The following is a 16812-nucleotide window of genomic DNA, read 5'->3' as shown; positions in this document are numbered from 1 at the left end:
TCGCGGCGGGGGCTGTATACCGAGTTAATATTCTCAAACAATGAATGCTTCATTTTTATCAGTATTGTGTCTTGACTCGGGTGGTATTGTTGTGTGACCGTCACTCATCGATCGCTGATTGTATTATGTTATATAGCATCGTTTGGTTTATTGTTAAACATGACGATGAATATCGGCGCGGTGACGAGAGGTACTGTGGCGGTGTATCTACCTTCATCACCCGCGCGCGGTGTGGTGGTGATTCTCTCGGCGAAACTTGTATCAGCGACAACGTCGAATCACTCTGAGCGCAAAAATGTCCACGAATGCAACCGCGCGCGAGTACGACAAAAAAACTTTCTGCGCATTGAATCTTAGTTATTACAGGCGCGGGTTTCACCAAGAACCTTAAAGTGTCTGGTGTACCACAGTCGGTTGTAGAGCGACTGAGTTCTCTGTGGAGACAACCGCTGCCCGACTATAGACTGGCGAAACGCGGGTCAGACAATATAGAGGACTTTACGTCGACTCGGAAAACAGATAACGACCAAGAATCCAAAAATTGGCGATAAAAGATTTTGAACCTTTAAAGTCGATGTGCATGTATTGTACGTAGCAGCCAAGAATAGACTCAAATCGGTCACTAGCCGGTTCAGACTGGTTGAGAGATTGTTGACACGAACTGAAACCGAAATTTCCAATTATGTACTTCGATTTAAAAACGGAATCTGTAAATTCAACCGATCAGGATTCAAACTATCAACTGGCCAGAGATGGACCACCGGAATAAACTATGACAGACACTCACAGTCGAGCGAAGATAACCGAAAGAAAGAGACTCGAAATGTGTATGGTGTATGTACATTGAAACTTCAATCATCCTTGACTCAACGCGTTTGAAATTTCAGTCAATGAATCGACTTTCGATTTCAATTCTTCCCGTAACAATAACGTTCATTTAAACTTTAACTACCGTTTCGACTCGACAATCGACGAGTCAGCTAGTTGATTATCAATTTAAACATCCGCTAGCGCGAACGTCGGTTTGAAATGACCGTAATTGAATAGTTAAAACTGACGAGCTATTTCAGGACGATTCGTATTCAGGGCAGCGTGCGAGACCATGGAATTCTAAAATTGAATCAATCAGGCTTTCGAAAGAAATTCATCAGTCATTTGGCCGGTCGTACAAAACGTACAAAAATATATAATAAAAACATATTTCTCGGAAACATGTTTCTGTCACCTGTTTCCATGTTTCCCTGCGTGTTGAACTTTTAAGCAACTTTATAGTATTCGAATGAAATGGAGATTTTTGATTCGGGTTCCAGGAATTTTGTACGGAAAAAGGGGTAGTTATCAAAGGGTTCGAATCTTATTAGAAATGTCATACCGTTATGTTAAACAGTTAGACACCACTGGCCCTCTTACATACAAAAAATACATAAGTGACATTTAACAGTTTCCATTTAGAGAGACGCTCCATTGATTACTGATGTGAGCGAAACGGCGAACGGATTTCGATACGAGGCGGCGAATCAAACTCCTAAATAAACCAAAGCTTGTCGGTATTATGGATAAACGCGCGGTGCTTTTTATCCGTGATCGATCAGCAGCCGACATTGAATTCATCTCCCTGCAGGGGTAAACATCAAGTATTGTTAAACTCGAGTATATGTACTAATCATTTTGTAGCATGATTACCGCACCGCATCGTCAGGTTTATATTTCCTGACCTTTCGTATTATATTCCAGTCTCTGTGTGCAGTGGTCGACCTTGGAATTTCGCGGAGCGCTTAGCTGCATTGCGTTTTGAAGAGCTAAGTGGTCGGACAATATTGTTACGATAGTGTGGATACCCACAGCCCAGTTTACAGAGGGTTACCTTCATTTGAATGGGATGTTCACTAACTGAGCCTTCTGGGCCCAATTCTACACAGTTCATTTAACATTGTAACATTTTCTTGCGTGTAACACTATCGAAATGGTTCTGCGAGTGGGCCATTTGGATTTGGGCAGGCAACCTCCCAAATGGTGTCATAGATTTGTCTCAACTAACCTAAACCCATGGGAGGGTGATTCAAAAAATTCGTCCAATGACGGCTGAACGTCAAAGCTGTCCTAATGAAATACCAAACCCTCGCGAAAGAAAAAACGAATAAGAATTGAAAGTTTAGCCACTCGTCGTGTTCGACCAGGAAGTTCATACTTAATTTTTAAGTGGCCTTGACTACTTCATTCGATACAAACAATATCCTAAAGAAGTAGAGAATTAATTATACAGTTATTCAACTCGCGTCGATAATCATCGATTTGACGTTTTTTCCCCTTCAAATGCAGATGACGTATATAGTCTTTATTGAAGCATTGCGTTAACCAGTAATTACGGGACGCGCGCGCACCCCACCCTCTTCTTCTACAAATAGATCTACCATTTTCCCAGCCATTTTTCTACTTCGTCTGTTTCGTGCGTAAAGGTCATTTAGGAATGATAATTTCTAGGCGCCGTGTATAAACGTCAATTATAGCCTAGGGTAAGTCGCAACTCGTCCCGGTTGCGGTTTAATTTCTTTTTTAATCTGTAAATATGGATTGACCCTTGTATTTATTTGATTGGTAGATTTCGTTTGATTTTCTGAGTCGGTGTCCCTTACAAACCCACCACACCAGCCGGGAGCGAAAAGGGGGGTTTGATTTTGATTTCTACGCAGGCGTCGGACGAACGTTAGAAATTTCATGAGTGTATACAAACTTTCTCAAAGATTGATCGCACGATCTTCATGTGTTTCATGTTTAGTGGAGACATTGCCCATATTATATACACCGGCTAGAGAACACCGGAGACGAACCATCGTACGTAATCAGCGAGGCCTTCTTTGTTTAGAGTGCGGGTGTTTTTTTTCACGAAAAAATGAATGGGCGAAGGGGACAAAATATTCTGAAAAAAATAATGTTTTTATGCGTTTTAAATTGAATGGGGAAATCAGAATTTCTTTTAACATTCGGGTATTTTTAGATAGAATCGATGATGGGATAGCAGGACTGCAGAGAAAAGAAGTGATCAAAAAGGCATATACAATTTACTCGAAAAACGACTGACTCATAGTATGTGGAGGATCTTTCAGGTCTGATCTGCGTGAGGAAAATGAGTTTTATGGTATTTTCGGGGTATATTCCAGTTTTGCAGTTCAGCTGTTGAACATGAATCTGCTAATCATGTAAACAACCAATCTGACAACAACGAACATTTACACTCAATTTGCTATCGGTGAGAAAACCGTGTAAAACCTTCACCATAAAACTCATTTTCAGTAATTGATCTCTCAAGGAAGAAGATGATTTATCGGGAACTGTGAGGATACAACGTTAGAAGATCTGGATCCGTTGATCAAAGTCATCCGACTCAAGACGATTTGCCTCTGGACCGGTTTCACAGTTGTGTGGGTTTAATTTGTTTCTGGATTCGGTTCCACAGTAATTTTTGTGCGGGTCCAATTTGACTCGGACCCACTAACACCGTGTCGCCCGTTTATTTGACTCTTGATCAAGTTACAACTCGTGGGGTAAATTTCACTCACTTCAATTAGAGTAATTAGCCACACGAGACTTCTGTTGTTAGATTAGTGAGCCAGTTAACAGTGACATGAATATGCCCTGACCGAATAGCATGGGTTCATCGGGGTTCGAACCCATAACCACCTGGAATTCAAGGGCCGGTTGCATGCCAAGGCTTGGACTTTAGACCAGTCCAAGACGAGCTTAGTTATATAGCCCGACAAACGACTTCAGACCAGTCTTAAGATTTAAGACCACTTTTGGACTTAAGTCATGATGGTGCAACCAGGCCCAGGATTTAGTTTTCAACACTGATTCGCGACTGGATGAGATGCATCGTTTAGGCGCCAGTGATTTGTGACTTGTCCTTCATTTTTCCTGTCTTATTTGAGTAACGTCCGCGTTTCGAGTAAACACACAGAGATCTTCGCAACAGTTGAATGAGTCATGTATAAATCGTCTCAGTCCCGAGGGAAACAGGCGCAGATTTAAGTGAAAGAGACTGAGATTCGACGCTTCATGCGTAATGAAATTTCATCATCATCGGCCGCAGTGGCGACTGCTTCAGAACCGCCGGTGATCGATACGTCACAAGAGTGACAAGCATCGCCAATAACATAAGCACAATTAGGCAGACGGCTATTCGGTACCTAGTGTAAGAATCGGCCGCTTCCGCGAGCGAGAAGTTCGTGAAACCACCCGGGGCCACAGTCTGGGGATATAAAATAAAACCAGTTCATACGCTCATTGTTTTGGCTATTGATAAATATTAATAGCAGATCGCGTCATGTTTAATCCAATTCTAAATGTGTCGTCTAACTTTGTTCTACGTTGCCCAATTAAACTTCAGAACAAGGCCGTGAATCGGCCGCTCTTCAAAACGCGTCATATTGGACCTCCATTGACAGTCAACTACGACTTCGATTTACAAAGTTAACCGTCCAATATGACGCGTAAATGCGAGTCAAAATCTTTCGTCATATTTTCGGTCCGTTTGGACGACTTCATTATGTGAAGAATATCGGAGACAGCGACGGAGCTGCTGAGGTTAGAGAGCTATAAGCAACAGATACGTCGAGAATTGATTGAGTCTCGATGAAATTCCGAACACGTTGATCAAACAAACCTCTCGCGCACAGTCCAGAGTGTCATCAGTGAATTTCCGCGTAATCTCACAGCAAATAGTCCATAACCGCATCACACCCCACGCGTGCTCAGGCTGGGGCGTTCCTCGCACAGTTCAGGAGACTGGTGACTGTCAATTATCTAATTAGGACTCATGAATCCGATAATCCGTCTTACGTAGATCGTGCGATAGTTGGACCAAGCTGGACATAATTCTTCAGTTTTGACTGTGTGCAACACGTTCCCCATAGAGTTAACCGATAAAATTCGATTAGCCTTGAACAAATTGAGTCAAATTCAACAATGACCCCAGAACCGACCCCATAGAACAGAAGCCCATTGGTATTGGGTATAAAGTTGTTGTATTAAAAGAGTACACCTTAAAAAATTTAAACTCAACCACGCCGGGATTGTTTAGCAGTTTAGTCCCACGGCTGAGCAAAACTATTATGAAAAAAAGGAATAAAAATGTGTATTCGACGCTGCGGCTCCTGAAGCCTCGAGCTCTGAGTCCATCATCCCACGCTGAGTGTACTACGAGAATGCATCGCATTTTTCCATTCGTCATTGAGACGCGCGGCGGTCCGATCCTATACCGCCTCCCCGGGGCGTCGGTACTAAAACCTGGCAAACACACGCGTGTATTTACTAATAAAAAGGTCTGTCTACAAATTATAGGTTGTAAAAGATTCACCTTTCCCGATCATTAATTTCAATGTTTTAAAAGTATATAACACTGATTCCTTCCAGCGGCAACGTACAAAATATGAAAATATTGACTGATGGATATTGTACTGTGGTGACTTTAGTCCAACAGTCCACCTTAAATGATATTGATCTTATAGTCTTAAAATTGATAGATTAGCTACATATCCGAATTGGGCTTAGACCGGTCTTAAAAAAAACCTTGACTGTGCGGTCCTCTTTCTTTTAAAACTCTCTAACGGTCTCTTTAAAACTTTCTTAACTTTGAAAGTCTTCAAAGTCTTTAACCGTGGAAGGTTTATCGTCCCGAAATAGCTTCAATTTGTAGACTATATCTTAAGACAGGTATTGTTAGAGACTTGTAGTAGAATGAAAATGAATTTTGAATGGGGCATTAGTACATTTCACCGCCGAAGTCACTTTACATGGTCAATACAAATTCCTACAATGATATACTCACATGTCTGATGGTTTGATGAAGACATTTCGCCCGGCACTGTGCCGCAATTAGCGAATTACCCGTATTACCGGCGGCGGTAGCGTCGACCGTACTCCTTCGAAACAATAATACTATCATCACAACTGAAGAAAAAACCATTAATCCAAAATGCGTCTTCATTTTTGCGGCCGCTGCTTTCTACGATGCCCCACGTTTTTGTAAGTAATATATATATATGTAAGTAGAGCGTTAGTACGTAATCCTACATCGCGTTCAATATGAGCGCTCCGACCACAGTGCGTGTTTGATCAATTAATAAAAAGGCCGCATTTTTTATCCGAAAATTGCGCTACTACAAAACGTGTACCCCTTGCGAATAAAAGCGCACATAAAATCAGCAGGAAGCCGTCCTTAGAATATATTTTGGATGGTTGAGTCGATTTACTAATAACGGGGGTATGCGGCTTCGTTTTAGGTAAACAAACGTATACGGGAACCTCGCGCGACACGATAAAGCATTCGTCGGTGCCAATTAGCCGTTGGTTTTCGTATGACTCCCACGCCTGACTTTACGAGAAGGAAATCTCTATCGGCATTAAATAGCGTCGGAAAAAAAATAACCGTTCTAGTATCGCTTCCACAACTACGATCTGCGGTTAATCCATTTCATCTAACGTTGTTGTAGCGGTAGTCAGTATAGGTCACTTAATACATCGTATTGTCATTTCTTCCAAACTGTCGTAAAGAACTGACCCCGATGGCGACAATAACCGAAGTTGCGATTTCAATGATGAATAGGGTCACTGAATACAAAGCTCGGCTCTCGGCTGCTCGTAGACGCGCGATGTTGCCTGACCAACTCCGCGAGCAGGTTTGAGCTGAGAGAGAGAGTCGTATCGGCAACAGTTGCCGCCGGGAGACTGAACGACCTCAGCGCCGTCTGTGAATACATCGACGAACTAAACGAAATCGCGTTCCCTGACTCACCGTCTGCAAATTTGAATATATGTATACATCTTATATTCTTCAACCCTCATCAGTTTGGCTAGAAGTTCGACTTATTCTCCATAATTTCATGAACTCAATAATTTCCTCTAGATTTAGTGTCGATTTAGTGCCCATCCGTTATATCGTTATAAAAAAACTGTAAACCATCAGGAATTTACTATAGTAAACGAATAAATATCGTGAAATTCTCTTTCGTTGCTTAAAAAGCAAGAAATAACATTTCCAGATGTCGAATTTAAGTAATTCGTCCTCAAATCGTGCACTCACACACCCCTTTAAAAATCTGGCATGCACCTAGAGGGCCAGTTCTATGGTTATGGAAAAGTATTAAATCCTAAAACAGGTCTTTAGTTGTAAGATTGGCTATGGAGCAAATCTGGTCTTAGACTGGTCTTAAATCTAGGCCACGACTGTTAGCAACTGGTCTCAGGACTCTGTTGCCCACGTCCAAAAGTGGTCTTCAATTTTTTAAGACCGATCTTAAGTTGTTAAAATTGGCTATTTAACTAAGTTGGTGTCAGACTGGTTTTAAATATAAGATTGGTGCAACCGGCCACTGATATTCTACGCGGAAGAGTTCGTTTAACGATGCTGAAATGTTCTTTAAAGGAAGAGCGGAACACAACTAACGTCGAATTCAGAATATATAGCAACTAAATTTGACTCAATCGTAGATAGATTCCGCAAGTGTCATTCATCGACGGAATTTTACGAGAACGAAGAATCCGCCGCAAACGGATCGTTATCGTTGAAATAAAATGTAAATTTACCAAATATGTTTACCGCATTTAAATTCAACAGTAGATTAAGCGCGAGAGAGAAAGTGACTGCGTCCGATTAGAGATGAAGGGATTTTTAGAGGGATGAAGATCTGCCGCCGAATCGTCGTGTAGTACTCTCTCATTTTGTGTTGATTTTCGCGGTGTTTCCTAATGCCGTTCAAATCACGGCTCGTAGCGATATTTGGCGAGATAAACCGAGCAATTTCGGCGGCGATTGATATCAAGATGGCGTCGCTGTTGAATTTAATCGGATTTCTACGAAAAGAATCGCAAATTTTAGAATTTTTCGGTGGTTTGCATTACGATTTATGGGGTTAGAATCCTTTAAGTGTCTTTCTCCGAGTTTTGTTTTTCTTCAATGAAATGCATTGTAGTTCGTCGAGGTGGTACGTAGGTGATGGAATAGATGAAAAAAAATTGTCCTTCTGTTCAAAGTGATGATCGATAAATGATAAATTATCTTGAGATAAACAAGAAGAGAAGAATAACTAAATCAACTTTAACAATAGAATTACGATTAGAATTTATTCGGATACGTAGCAAGTTACGCCATAAATCTTACAGTCGTTTCTTTTTCAGATTTTACAACGGTTAAAGTTATATAGCTTATGACTATATACTTTTACTTTGGCAGAGGATGTCGGTCCTTCTCCTGTCAGACTTCGCCTGAAAGTAAGTGTGGTTCATCTTGGAGTTCACCCGCCGGTTTACGATTTGAACTCGTTCCGTGAATATGTGGTCCTTCTCGGAGCAGCACTCCGCTCACCAATTGTTAGTATGAGAGTCGAAGACTAGAATTTAAATTGTCCATGCCCTTTATCCAAATACATCCATCTGGACATATGTAAAATCTGTTCATCAAGATTTACTCTGATTACATTCTTTCGTTTCTTTTTCTTTTTTTTTATTGTTTGGTGTATGGTGAAGTGAGATACAATGACACACGCATTTTGCTTCCTATCAAACAATTCATAAAAGACGCCTACGATATGCGTAATAAATTTTTTTAATAGTAAATAACAATAATTCTAGTACTATCGGCTCATAAAATCTGGCCAATGATTGTATATATTTTTTGCATTCAAACAAATATGTCAATCGTTTTTAAGCAGATAATACCGATGTAGTTGCCCTCTGCGGCGCGCATTTAGTGCTAAAATCCATAACAGTTCTACTATATCGATTATAAATCCATCACACTTACGTATGGCAGACAATTACAACAGCAATAATTTGGCTGCACGTTTCAACTTTCGACGTGGAACCATCCCCTCAATACATTCATTACATTATCAACACGAAGTCTTCTTATCATAAGAAGCCGAAAAAGATTCAGTTTTCGAAAGTGTCGTCATAATAATGTCAGTTGTTCCCACGAACAATTATTTGAACTTAGATGACTACTCGTGGGTCGCTCGAAAGTTAGCTGGAGTTACCAGGTTGATAAATGACGTTTGAAATTGCATTGTTACCAAAGTATTGGTTCAAATTCATTAGTTCGTTTCCAATGAGATATATGTTCTTGGTGTCGATGCCCTACTGAACACATGCAAAGCCATAAGTGATCGAATTGGATGTATGTAGATAAGGTATATGAGGGGTGGCCTTTATAAACGTGAAATGATTCTTATCTTCTCACGTGTCTTTTTCTATTTCGCGCTCTGACCGTTTTCATATCGATTGATAGAATGGTGTAAAGAAGAGGGTTCAGAGTTGAGTTAATCGGTAAAAAGAGAACGGCCAACCACGCGGCAACCTGGTTCGGTATTTCGACCGAAAATACGGCGCAGAACTGGACGATTATTAACGGTAGCCAGCAAAACAAATTGCAAAGAATTATCACGAGACTGCGTCGAGCTAGAACGAGTTCTGTAGGATCGGCTCTACCCGAACCAGACCTGCTTCCAGATACAAGTTTGTACATCTGCGCGTACGTTGTCATTATCACAGTAAGGAGGATAGCGTTCAAGACCGCAAATAATGCGAACGAATAATGCCAGCCACTGACATTTATAGAGATTAAGTTCATAGGCAGACAAACACCTGTGGAACCGTAGAAATAATCACCGAAATATGACAAATTGAATAGTGGTATGATAGCAAATAGACACAGAAGTAGCCAGCACATAACGCAGAAAACGGATACATAGTTCGAGGATAAAAGCGGATTACCAGAAAACGGATTAACAATCTTTGAATATCTGAAACGTGTGAGAAGAAAAAGAAATGTCAAAGAACCTTCGCACGATATTGTCGCCGCAACCCCGGCTAGACTACATAATGAACTACGCGTCCACGTTTCCGAATTCAAGAAATAAACACCTTTATAAAGATCGTCGGCCCCAGCTATCAAAAACAAATAGATTGCCATCAGAAAATCTGAAACCGCCAAATTTATGATGAGAATGTCGGACGGAGATGTGTGGACTCTGCCCGATGCGTTTTGGCTTGCTTGAATTCGGATAACAATGACGATGCTGTTCGCGAAAAAACTGAAAAACGCAATAACCCAGATTACAGCTCTGAGGACGGTGTTGTCCATGAGGTCTGAACACGATGAGAATTGATCAGCAACCGGGAGACACCGGTCAATATTCGGTGCCATACAACAGAATTTATACGCATCCGAAGCGAGAAAATATAACGATGTCAGATCATGGAGGATGTTGGCATTTACGGAAATTATCCGAGAGTTGTGCGTAAAATCGAGACTTCCCAGTGAATAAAGCCCAGAAAATGCGTATCTGGATATTGAATTGATCGTGTTACCGCTAATATTCATTGATCTCAGCGCAGGTAAACCTCGGAATATGTTACGACCAAGAACCGATATAGAGAGACCGTGAAGATTGAGAACCGTAAGTGAAGTCAAACCATTGAAGCTGCCATCGACCAAGTATCGTATTGGATTTCCAGTAAGGACGAGTTCAACTAAACTCCTCAAACCGGTGAATGTATTAGCAGGCAGTGATAATAGGCGATTATAGGACAGATCTAATGAATTCAGATTGTGCAGATTAGAAAATGCGTTCGGCAAAATAGCAAATAAATCATTACGAGAAAGATCGAGTATTCGAAGTAGGAAAAAATAGGAAAATGCCAATGCGTTGAATAGAATGCGATTATTAGACAAAATCAAAACTCGAGTTGACGACGAAAACATGCCAGATATATCTGATATATTGCTGTTGTCGCAGTTGATAAAATGACCTTGACATTGACAGTTTACCGGACACGTGACGTCACAGTAAGCCTCGTCATCCGAGTTATGAATACAATTAACGACACCGTCACAAACTTCCAGCTGTGGAATACATCGATTCTCGTCTCCGCATTTAAACATTCCTGGACATGAAAACGTTTCACAATTGAGTTCATCTTCTGAATGAGGACAATCTGATTGACCATCGCACACTTGTCTAATCGGTATACAGTAAGATAATGGACATTTCACTGTACCAGCCGGACATTCAAATTCATCACAATCCAGTATATGCTCGAGCATTCTACAAACGGGAAAACCTGTTGGCATTCGTTCTAAAATGCACCTATTTCGCCTCGAATAACAATGCGGAGATTTGAACGAACATCTTTGTTCATCCGATTCCTTGCAAAGTGCAGTGAAATTGGCTGTACAGTTATCATCTGTGCAATGAATAGCTGGGTTAACAGTTATATTGGTCACTATCTCATCCTCTTCGAGGCTACCACCACAATCTACAACACCATCCTGATAAAGTATAGAACTGATACATTCGCCATTTACACACACGAACCCGTTACATTTGTCCGGAGTGCAGCCGATCTCATCGGATTTATCTTTACAATCTACCAGTCCATCACATCGTTTATATTTACCCACACATTGTCCATTGCTACACCTATACTGTTCGGATGAACATGAAGTATGATAGCATGAGTTCTCATCTGATCCGTCAGCGCAATCTCGTACAAAATCACACAAATTACTAACTGATATTACTTGCCCATCTGTGCACTGGTACTGGCTCCGTAAGTCAGAACTTGAGCAATCGAGTTCATCTTCTCCGTGTTGACAGTCCTCTCTAGTATCACAAACGCGATGGTCGCTGATACATCTGGTATCGTAGCATTCAAATTGCCAGGATTTACAGCCACTTACAGCTGATAATTCATCAACAGTCCCATTGTAGGAACATAACACGGAATGCGTTACATCTGTAATATTATCGAACTCATTCACCGACCATTTCACTGTTTCAATAAAAGTGATGTCATCCCTAGTTACAACTGGTTTTATTGCCAAAAATCCAGCACTGCTATCATTTGCCAATATGGCACCGTATTGGTGCTGAAAGTGGAAAGTTTCAATCAGATACTGCACATCCATAGTAGGAGTTACTAAGCCTAAGACACCTCCAATTGTGTGGCAGGTATATCTAGCAGCTTGTAAATCCAATCCTTGGTCGATCCTGGACGTCCAAGCCGTGCGTAACTGATAGCAACGTCCTGAGATGCGTACCCATCCCTTGATACACGATGAATTAACAATATCATACGTTGTACTTTGTGAGATATGAGTCGCATTGTTCACACTTACATTTTTCATGGTCGAGTTTTCGTTACTTTGTATACTTTCAATTTCACAAATGAAAGTCGTGTGCGCGTGTGTTACTTGACACGGAAAACGAACCCAGTTCGCAGAACTGCGCGGGTTATTTAGTACCATCGCCGAACACGGCATGTTGACGTCATTTATCGGTTGCTTTCTTGTCGGAGATATCAAGCTGCGAATAACTTCCGGTAAGGTCTCGTTCAGAGTTGGTTCATACCATTCTGTGTAGCTCAATGGTTTTCCATCAATCCACACGTAGCCATTAGGCTGTTGAATATAAGGAAAAAATATACTGTACAACATAAACAACTTTTTGCGGAAGCGTCCATGGGACATTTTATTTTTTTATTTTTTTTCATTTCCTACCGATTGAAAAGAAATAAAACTTAATGAAATTTATTTAATTCCGTGATAAAGAGTCGGAATTAAATCACCACCGGGTAAAATAAACAATTTGATGAAAAATCGAAATTTTGGTTAATCTCATGATTTTTCAATCGGCCTAAGATTTGAAAAAATGATTACATCCCCCAGGACGCTTCCATAGCCTTTCATCTATTTTAATCAATTGATTCTTGTGATACTTGATGTTTCGAAAACTGATAATAGCTTCATATAACCTTAGAGTAATCAGACTGCATACGATTAGAAATAGATCAATCTTGATTGAATATCGATTAAATAATTTTGTCAAAATTTTGTTAATTTGGGGTTGATTGAATCGATTCAAACGACGGGTCGGCAATTTCGCCGCGCTAAGTACCACCTCAAAATGCGTTAACCATTTTGTCACAATATATTGGATTGAATTGAATTGATGAAATTTCGTTTATTAGCATAAAACTTGCCTTTATCAGAAAATCTATAAATCACTGGCAACACATTGAAAGAATGCATCCATACACATGATTTAAAGAGGTGGTAAAGCTTGAAATATTGGTTTTTGCAAACGTTCGATTAAGTTGAAAAATATTGTGATCAAGATTTTGAACTCAGTCGTTGATTTTCAAATAGTGTATGATAAACCTGCCATTTACCTGCCATTTCAATCCGATCATCGCAATAAGCGCCGTCTGTGAATAAGCCTTCAAAAGCAGTGTAGTAGCAAACAACGTTTTAACAGCCATCATTTCCTGTTGTGAGTTGATACTGAGAAGATGTCCTCCGTATTTCTGTTGACAGTAAATTTCAGCGTCCTCCCAATTCAGACGTTCGTGTTTGACGAATCTAACGCACGAAACTCCAGAATCTAGAAAATCTGATCTACACGTATTATGTCGTTGATACGTCAGTACAGGCGATTGCTCTAAAGTGTATCGAATTTGAAATATTGGTACGTAGTTTTTCACCTCTAGGTGCAGGTCGTGCCCGAGTAAACTGTACAAAACCAGTCCGGGTACAGCATTGGTTTCACATATTTCAGTTTCATGGCGAGCCCTAGAATCTGCCGCGTTTATTAACTGTGCTAGTAGAATACGTTCCCCTATACGGTAATTATTAGACGCGCTACATGTTGTCGGCCCGATGAATTTGAACAGGAATCTGATGTAGAAATGGGCATAAGTTGGATTAAAAAATGCGTAGATGATTGGGATTTTTGAAAAATCTCTTGCTGGTCCGGGATAGTCGGGTGACTGCACCAATCCACATTTGTCTATTTTGCGGCGAAATATGATATTCGCAACAGGGCGCCGTGCTTTCAATGCCTGGCATTTACGACGTAACACAACTATTAGTGCTGACCCCCAGAATCTATATACTTTGTCAAATTTCATATTGAGCAATATGAGACTGTTATCGATCAATGATCGACTAGTGAGACTGACGATTACACAACGATCCGTAACACGAAAACACCTGTCTACTTGATATTCGTGTTTTGATAACACGAATATGCTCTCTATCGGAAGGCGTCGATTTTCGGGTGTAATCACCAGACAGTGTGACGTAATATTGATCTGGCTTTCACCCCTTCGTAAAATGTATCCGTCACAGTCAGTTCGAGGAAAGTAGAGGCCACTTTTCGCCCTGACGGCCCTTAATAACTCACCATTCCAGTTGTAAGCGTATACTACAACGATAACTGGTCCACCTGATGTAATCAAACTACCGACAGATCGACCAAAGTTGTGCAGACTGGGACAATACGGACCATGACGTCTAGCCGTAAAATTACCCCCATCGTATATGTAAAATCCGGCTCGTTCACAATTCTCTGATGAAACTGATAATGTAAGGTATTCGTCATAGATGTCGACTTTCCAGTTGAATATCACTTTGTTGATACGATAAGTTAAAGTCGGTTTCGGGTGTCGGGGAAGTAGGTCACGAGGCATCAGGCTCGGATATCGTGGAGTTAACTACAATGAGAAGTAGAAAATACTGAGCGTGTAAATCTGGCGGTTAGCGGTAAAAACCAATTCTTTAAAGCGGGTTAAAATCCTCCACCTTTTTAAACGGAATGCAAATAGATACTATTCATTCATATTAATATGTTAACTTGATTCATATCTCGATACATCTTCACTCGTCAAGGGATTCTAACTCGCCAAGCTAAAGCCGTTCCCAAACCCCTTGATCTCACGAGTAGTTGGAGTCGTTACTAGCCGATCAGAATCAGGTCCTATCACAGCGCTTGTAACTAACAACATTAGGCTCGTGTTGAATTTCCCGTTAAATGGACCAATTAGCGAACGTTTTACCGAAAAAGGAAGTATTTCGCAAGTTGATATATGACGTCATGCGCAAAAGGCGCCAGTAATGAAATCACGCGTCGTGAGGCCAAGGGCTGGTGGAAGAGAGTTCGGGAGTGATACCGGACCCCTGGCAAGCGAGGATGATCCTTATACTAGAACCCGCATGTACGAAATTCAAATGATTACATGCGAAATGCATTACTCGTGAATTGAAACTAAAAGACATGTTTCGGACTCTCTCTGGATCATCGTCACATATCTCAAATGACTATAACTATATCGGGTGTATGGGAGAACAATACTGAGTAGATTTCTGAACGAAACTGCGCGATATCACATGTGAATATCTTGAGCGTAAAAGTTAGGTACAACAAATTGAAAGTTCATTAGTGATTAAAGTTATCGCAGAGTTCAAATATATTACAGCTTGAATTCTAAAGATATTACATGAAGTTAAATTTCATTTATTCTTGAATTTCATACTAGCGCAAAGGCAGAAAAAAGTACCGAAAATCATAGTAATGACAGAATTGGAGAAATTTCTTGCTCAGAAATGATCTAGATTTAGGGAGTTTTCCCTAAATCTCACCTGCATTCAATAATATGGCAAATAATAATTCTGCAAAATTTCTCACCCAATAGCACAATCGGTGATAATTACTTTAGGGACATTGATTCGGAGACACAAATTGTTGATTGGAATTGATCATTTCAACTCAATCCGGAGTAGTAGTGGAATTAAACTGCTTGCTAATAAAGGGTGGTAATTTGAAAATGAACGATTTTTACGTAAACGATCTTAATAAATAAATGTCGATCTTAAGGACACTTACTGATGTAAAAATGGACTTATTTGGGGTGATAGCGCTCAAAATTAATGAAGCCACTTAAGATTATCAAACATTGAAAATTAGAAAAATTCTAACACCGATGGACAACTGATCTGGGGCCGGTTCCATAGTCATGGCTTAGACTTAAGACTAGTCTCAGACTATTTTAGTCATATAGCTAATCTAACAGCTTAAGACCAGTCTTAAGATTTAAGACCACTTTTGGACTTAAGTCCCGACTGTGGAACCGGCCCCTGGGCATTTTATCTAGCGAATTCCTACGTGTGGGATTTGTACCGGGGGAATTTCTACCTATTACCCGGTGAGCAAGAGACATTTATTTTGATTTCTCGTTTCTAGTGACAATCAATGTACGTTTGACAAATAATGCTGATACTCACTTTTCGATTTTCCACCTCGACTTCTGTGATGTTCAACGATTCTATTTTGTAGCCGATCGTTAAATTCCACAGCGAAGAAACGACCGAATTCTCCGATGATAGTAAACACAACGTCACTAAAAATCCATCCGATTTCACACTTAACGATTTCAGATAGTTTTCGCCGAGTAGGATATCTGTTCCGACGATCAACGAACCTTCGAGTTTGAATACGCCGATGACGTCACCGGATGCGATGACATCACGTGTCCAGTTGAAGACGACGTACTGCAGTATTTCAGCTCTGATGGACCAACAGTACAAGTGTTTAGACTGAGTTATTACGTACGGCCTATCACCGGGAACGAGCACTCCGGATTTGTTATAAAAGATCGGAATCGATGGATTAGAAATGTTCCAATCTGAAAGTTTATGAATGTGTATGGAGAGATTAGTTATTACACTGATTGTTTGTTTTTTATCTGACAACAATAAAGTGACGACAGCTTTGTTAGTTTTCGTGTAAACACAGAATGGCGGATGTCCCGTTTGTTCCCGCATGCCGATTATAGGTTCACTTGAGTTCGATCCGTCGTAAATTTGAATAGACGCGAAATCTGAACTCGGGTTTAATTTGAAATCGAAATTTTCAAAAGTTAAATTCAAACCGAAGCCGCTTGATAGACCGAGCCATTCAAAGCGCAAGCGATGACAACGTG

General features: G+C 40.5%; 1 protein-coding gene across 1 annotated transcript in view; it reads right to left on the bottom strand.

Moving 5' to 3' along the window:
- The window catches only part of LOC141910855 (anosmin-1-like), a 140160-nt gene extending 133970 nt beyond the window's left edge, over positions 1 to 6190 (bottom strand). Inside the window, exon 1 of the mRNA XM_074801708.1 lies at positions 5825 to 6190. Within this exon, the coding sequence (XP_074657809.1) occupies positions 5825 to 5983 (159 nt within the window). The 5' untranslated portion in view covers positions 5984 to 6190. The remainder of the gene's footprint in view (positions 1 to 5824) is intronic.
- Between the last annotated feature and the right edge of the window lie 10622 nt (positions 6191 to 16812).

Source organism: Tubulanus polymorphus, chromosome 9 (assembly GCF_964204645.1).
Source record: "Tubulanus polymorphus chromosome 9, tnTubPoly1.2, whole genome shotgun sequence".
NCBI lineage: Eukaryota > Metazoa > Nemertea > Palaeonemertea > Tubulaniformes > Tubulanidae > Tubulanus > Tubulanus polymorphus.
The sequence above is the reverse complement of the archived record's forward strand: the minus strand, read 5'-3'. Positions and strand labels throughout refer to the sequence as shown.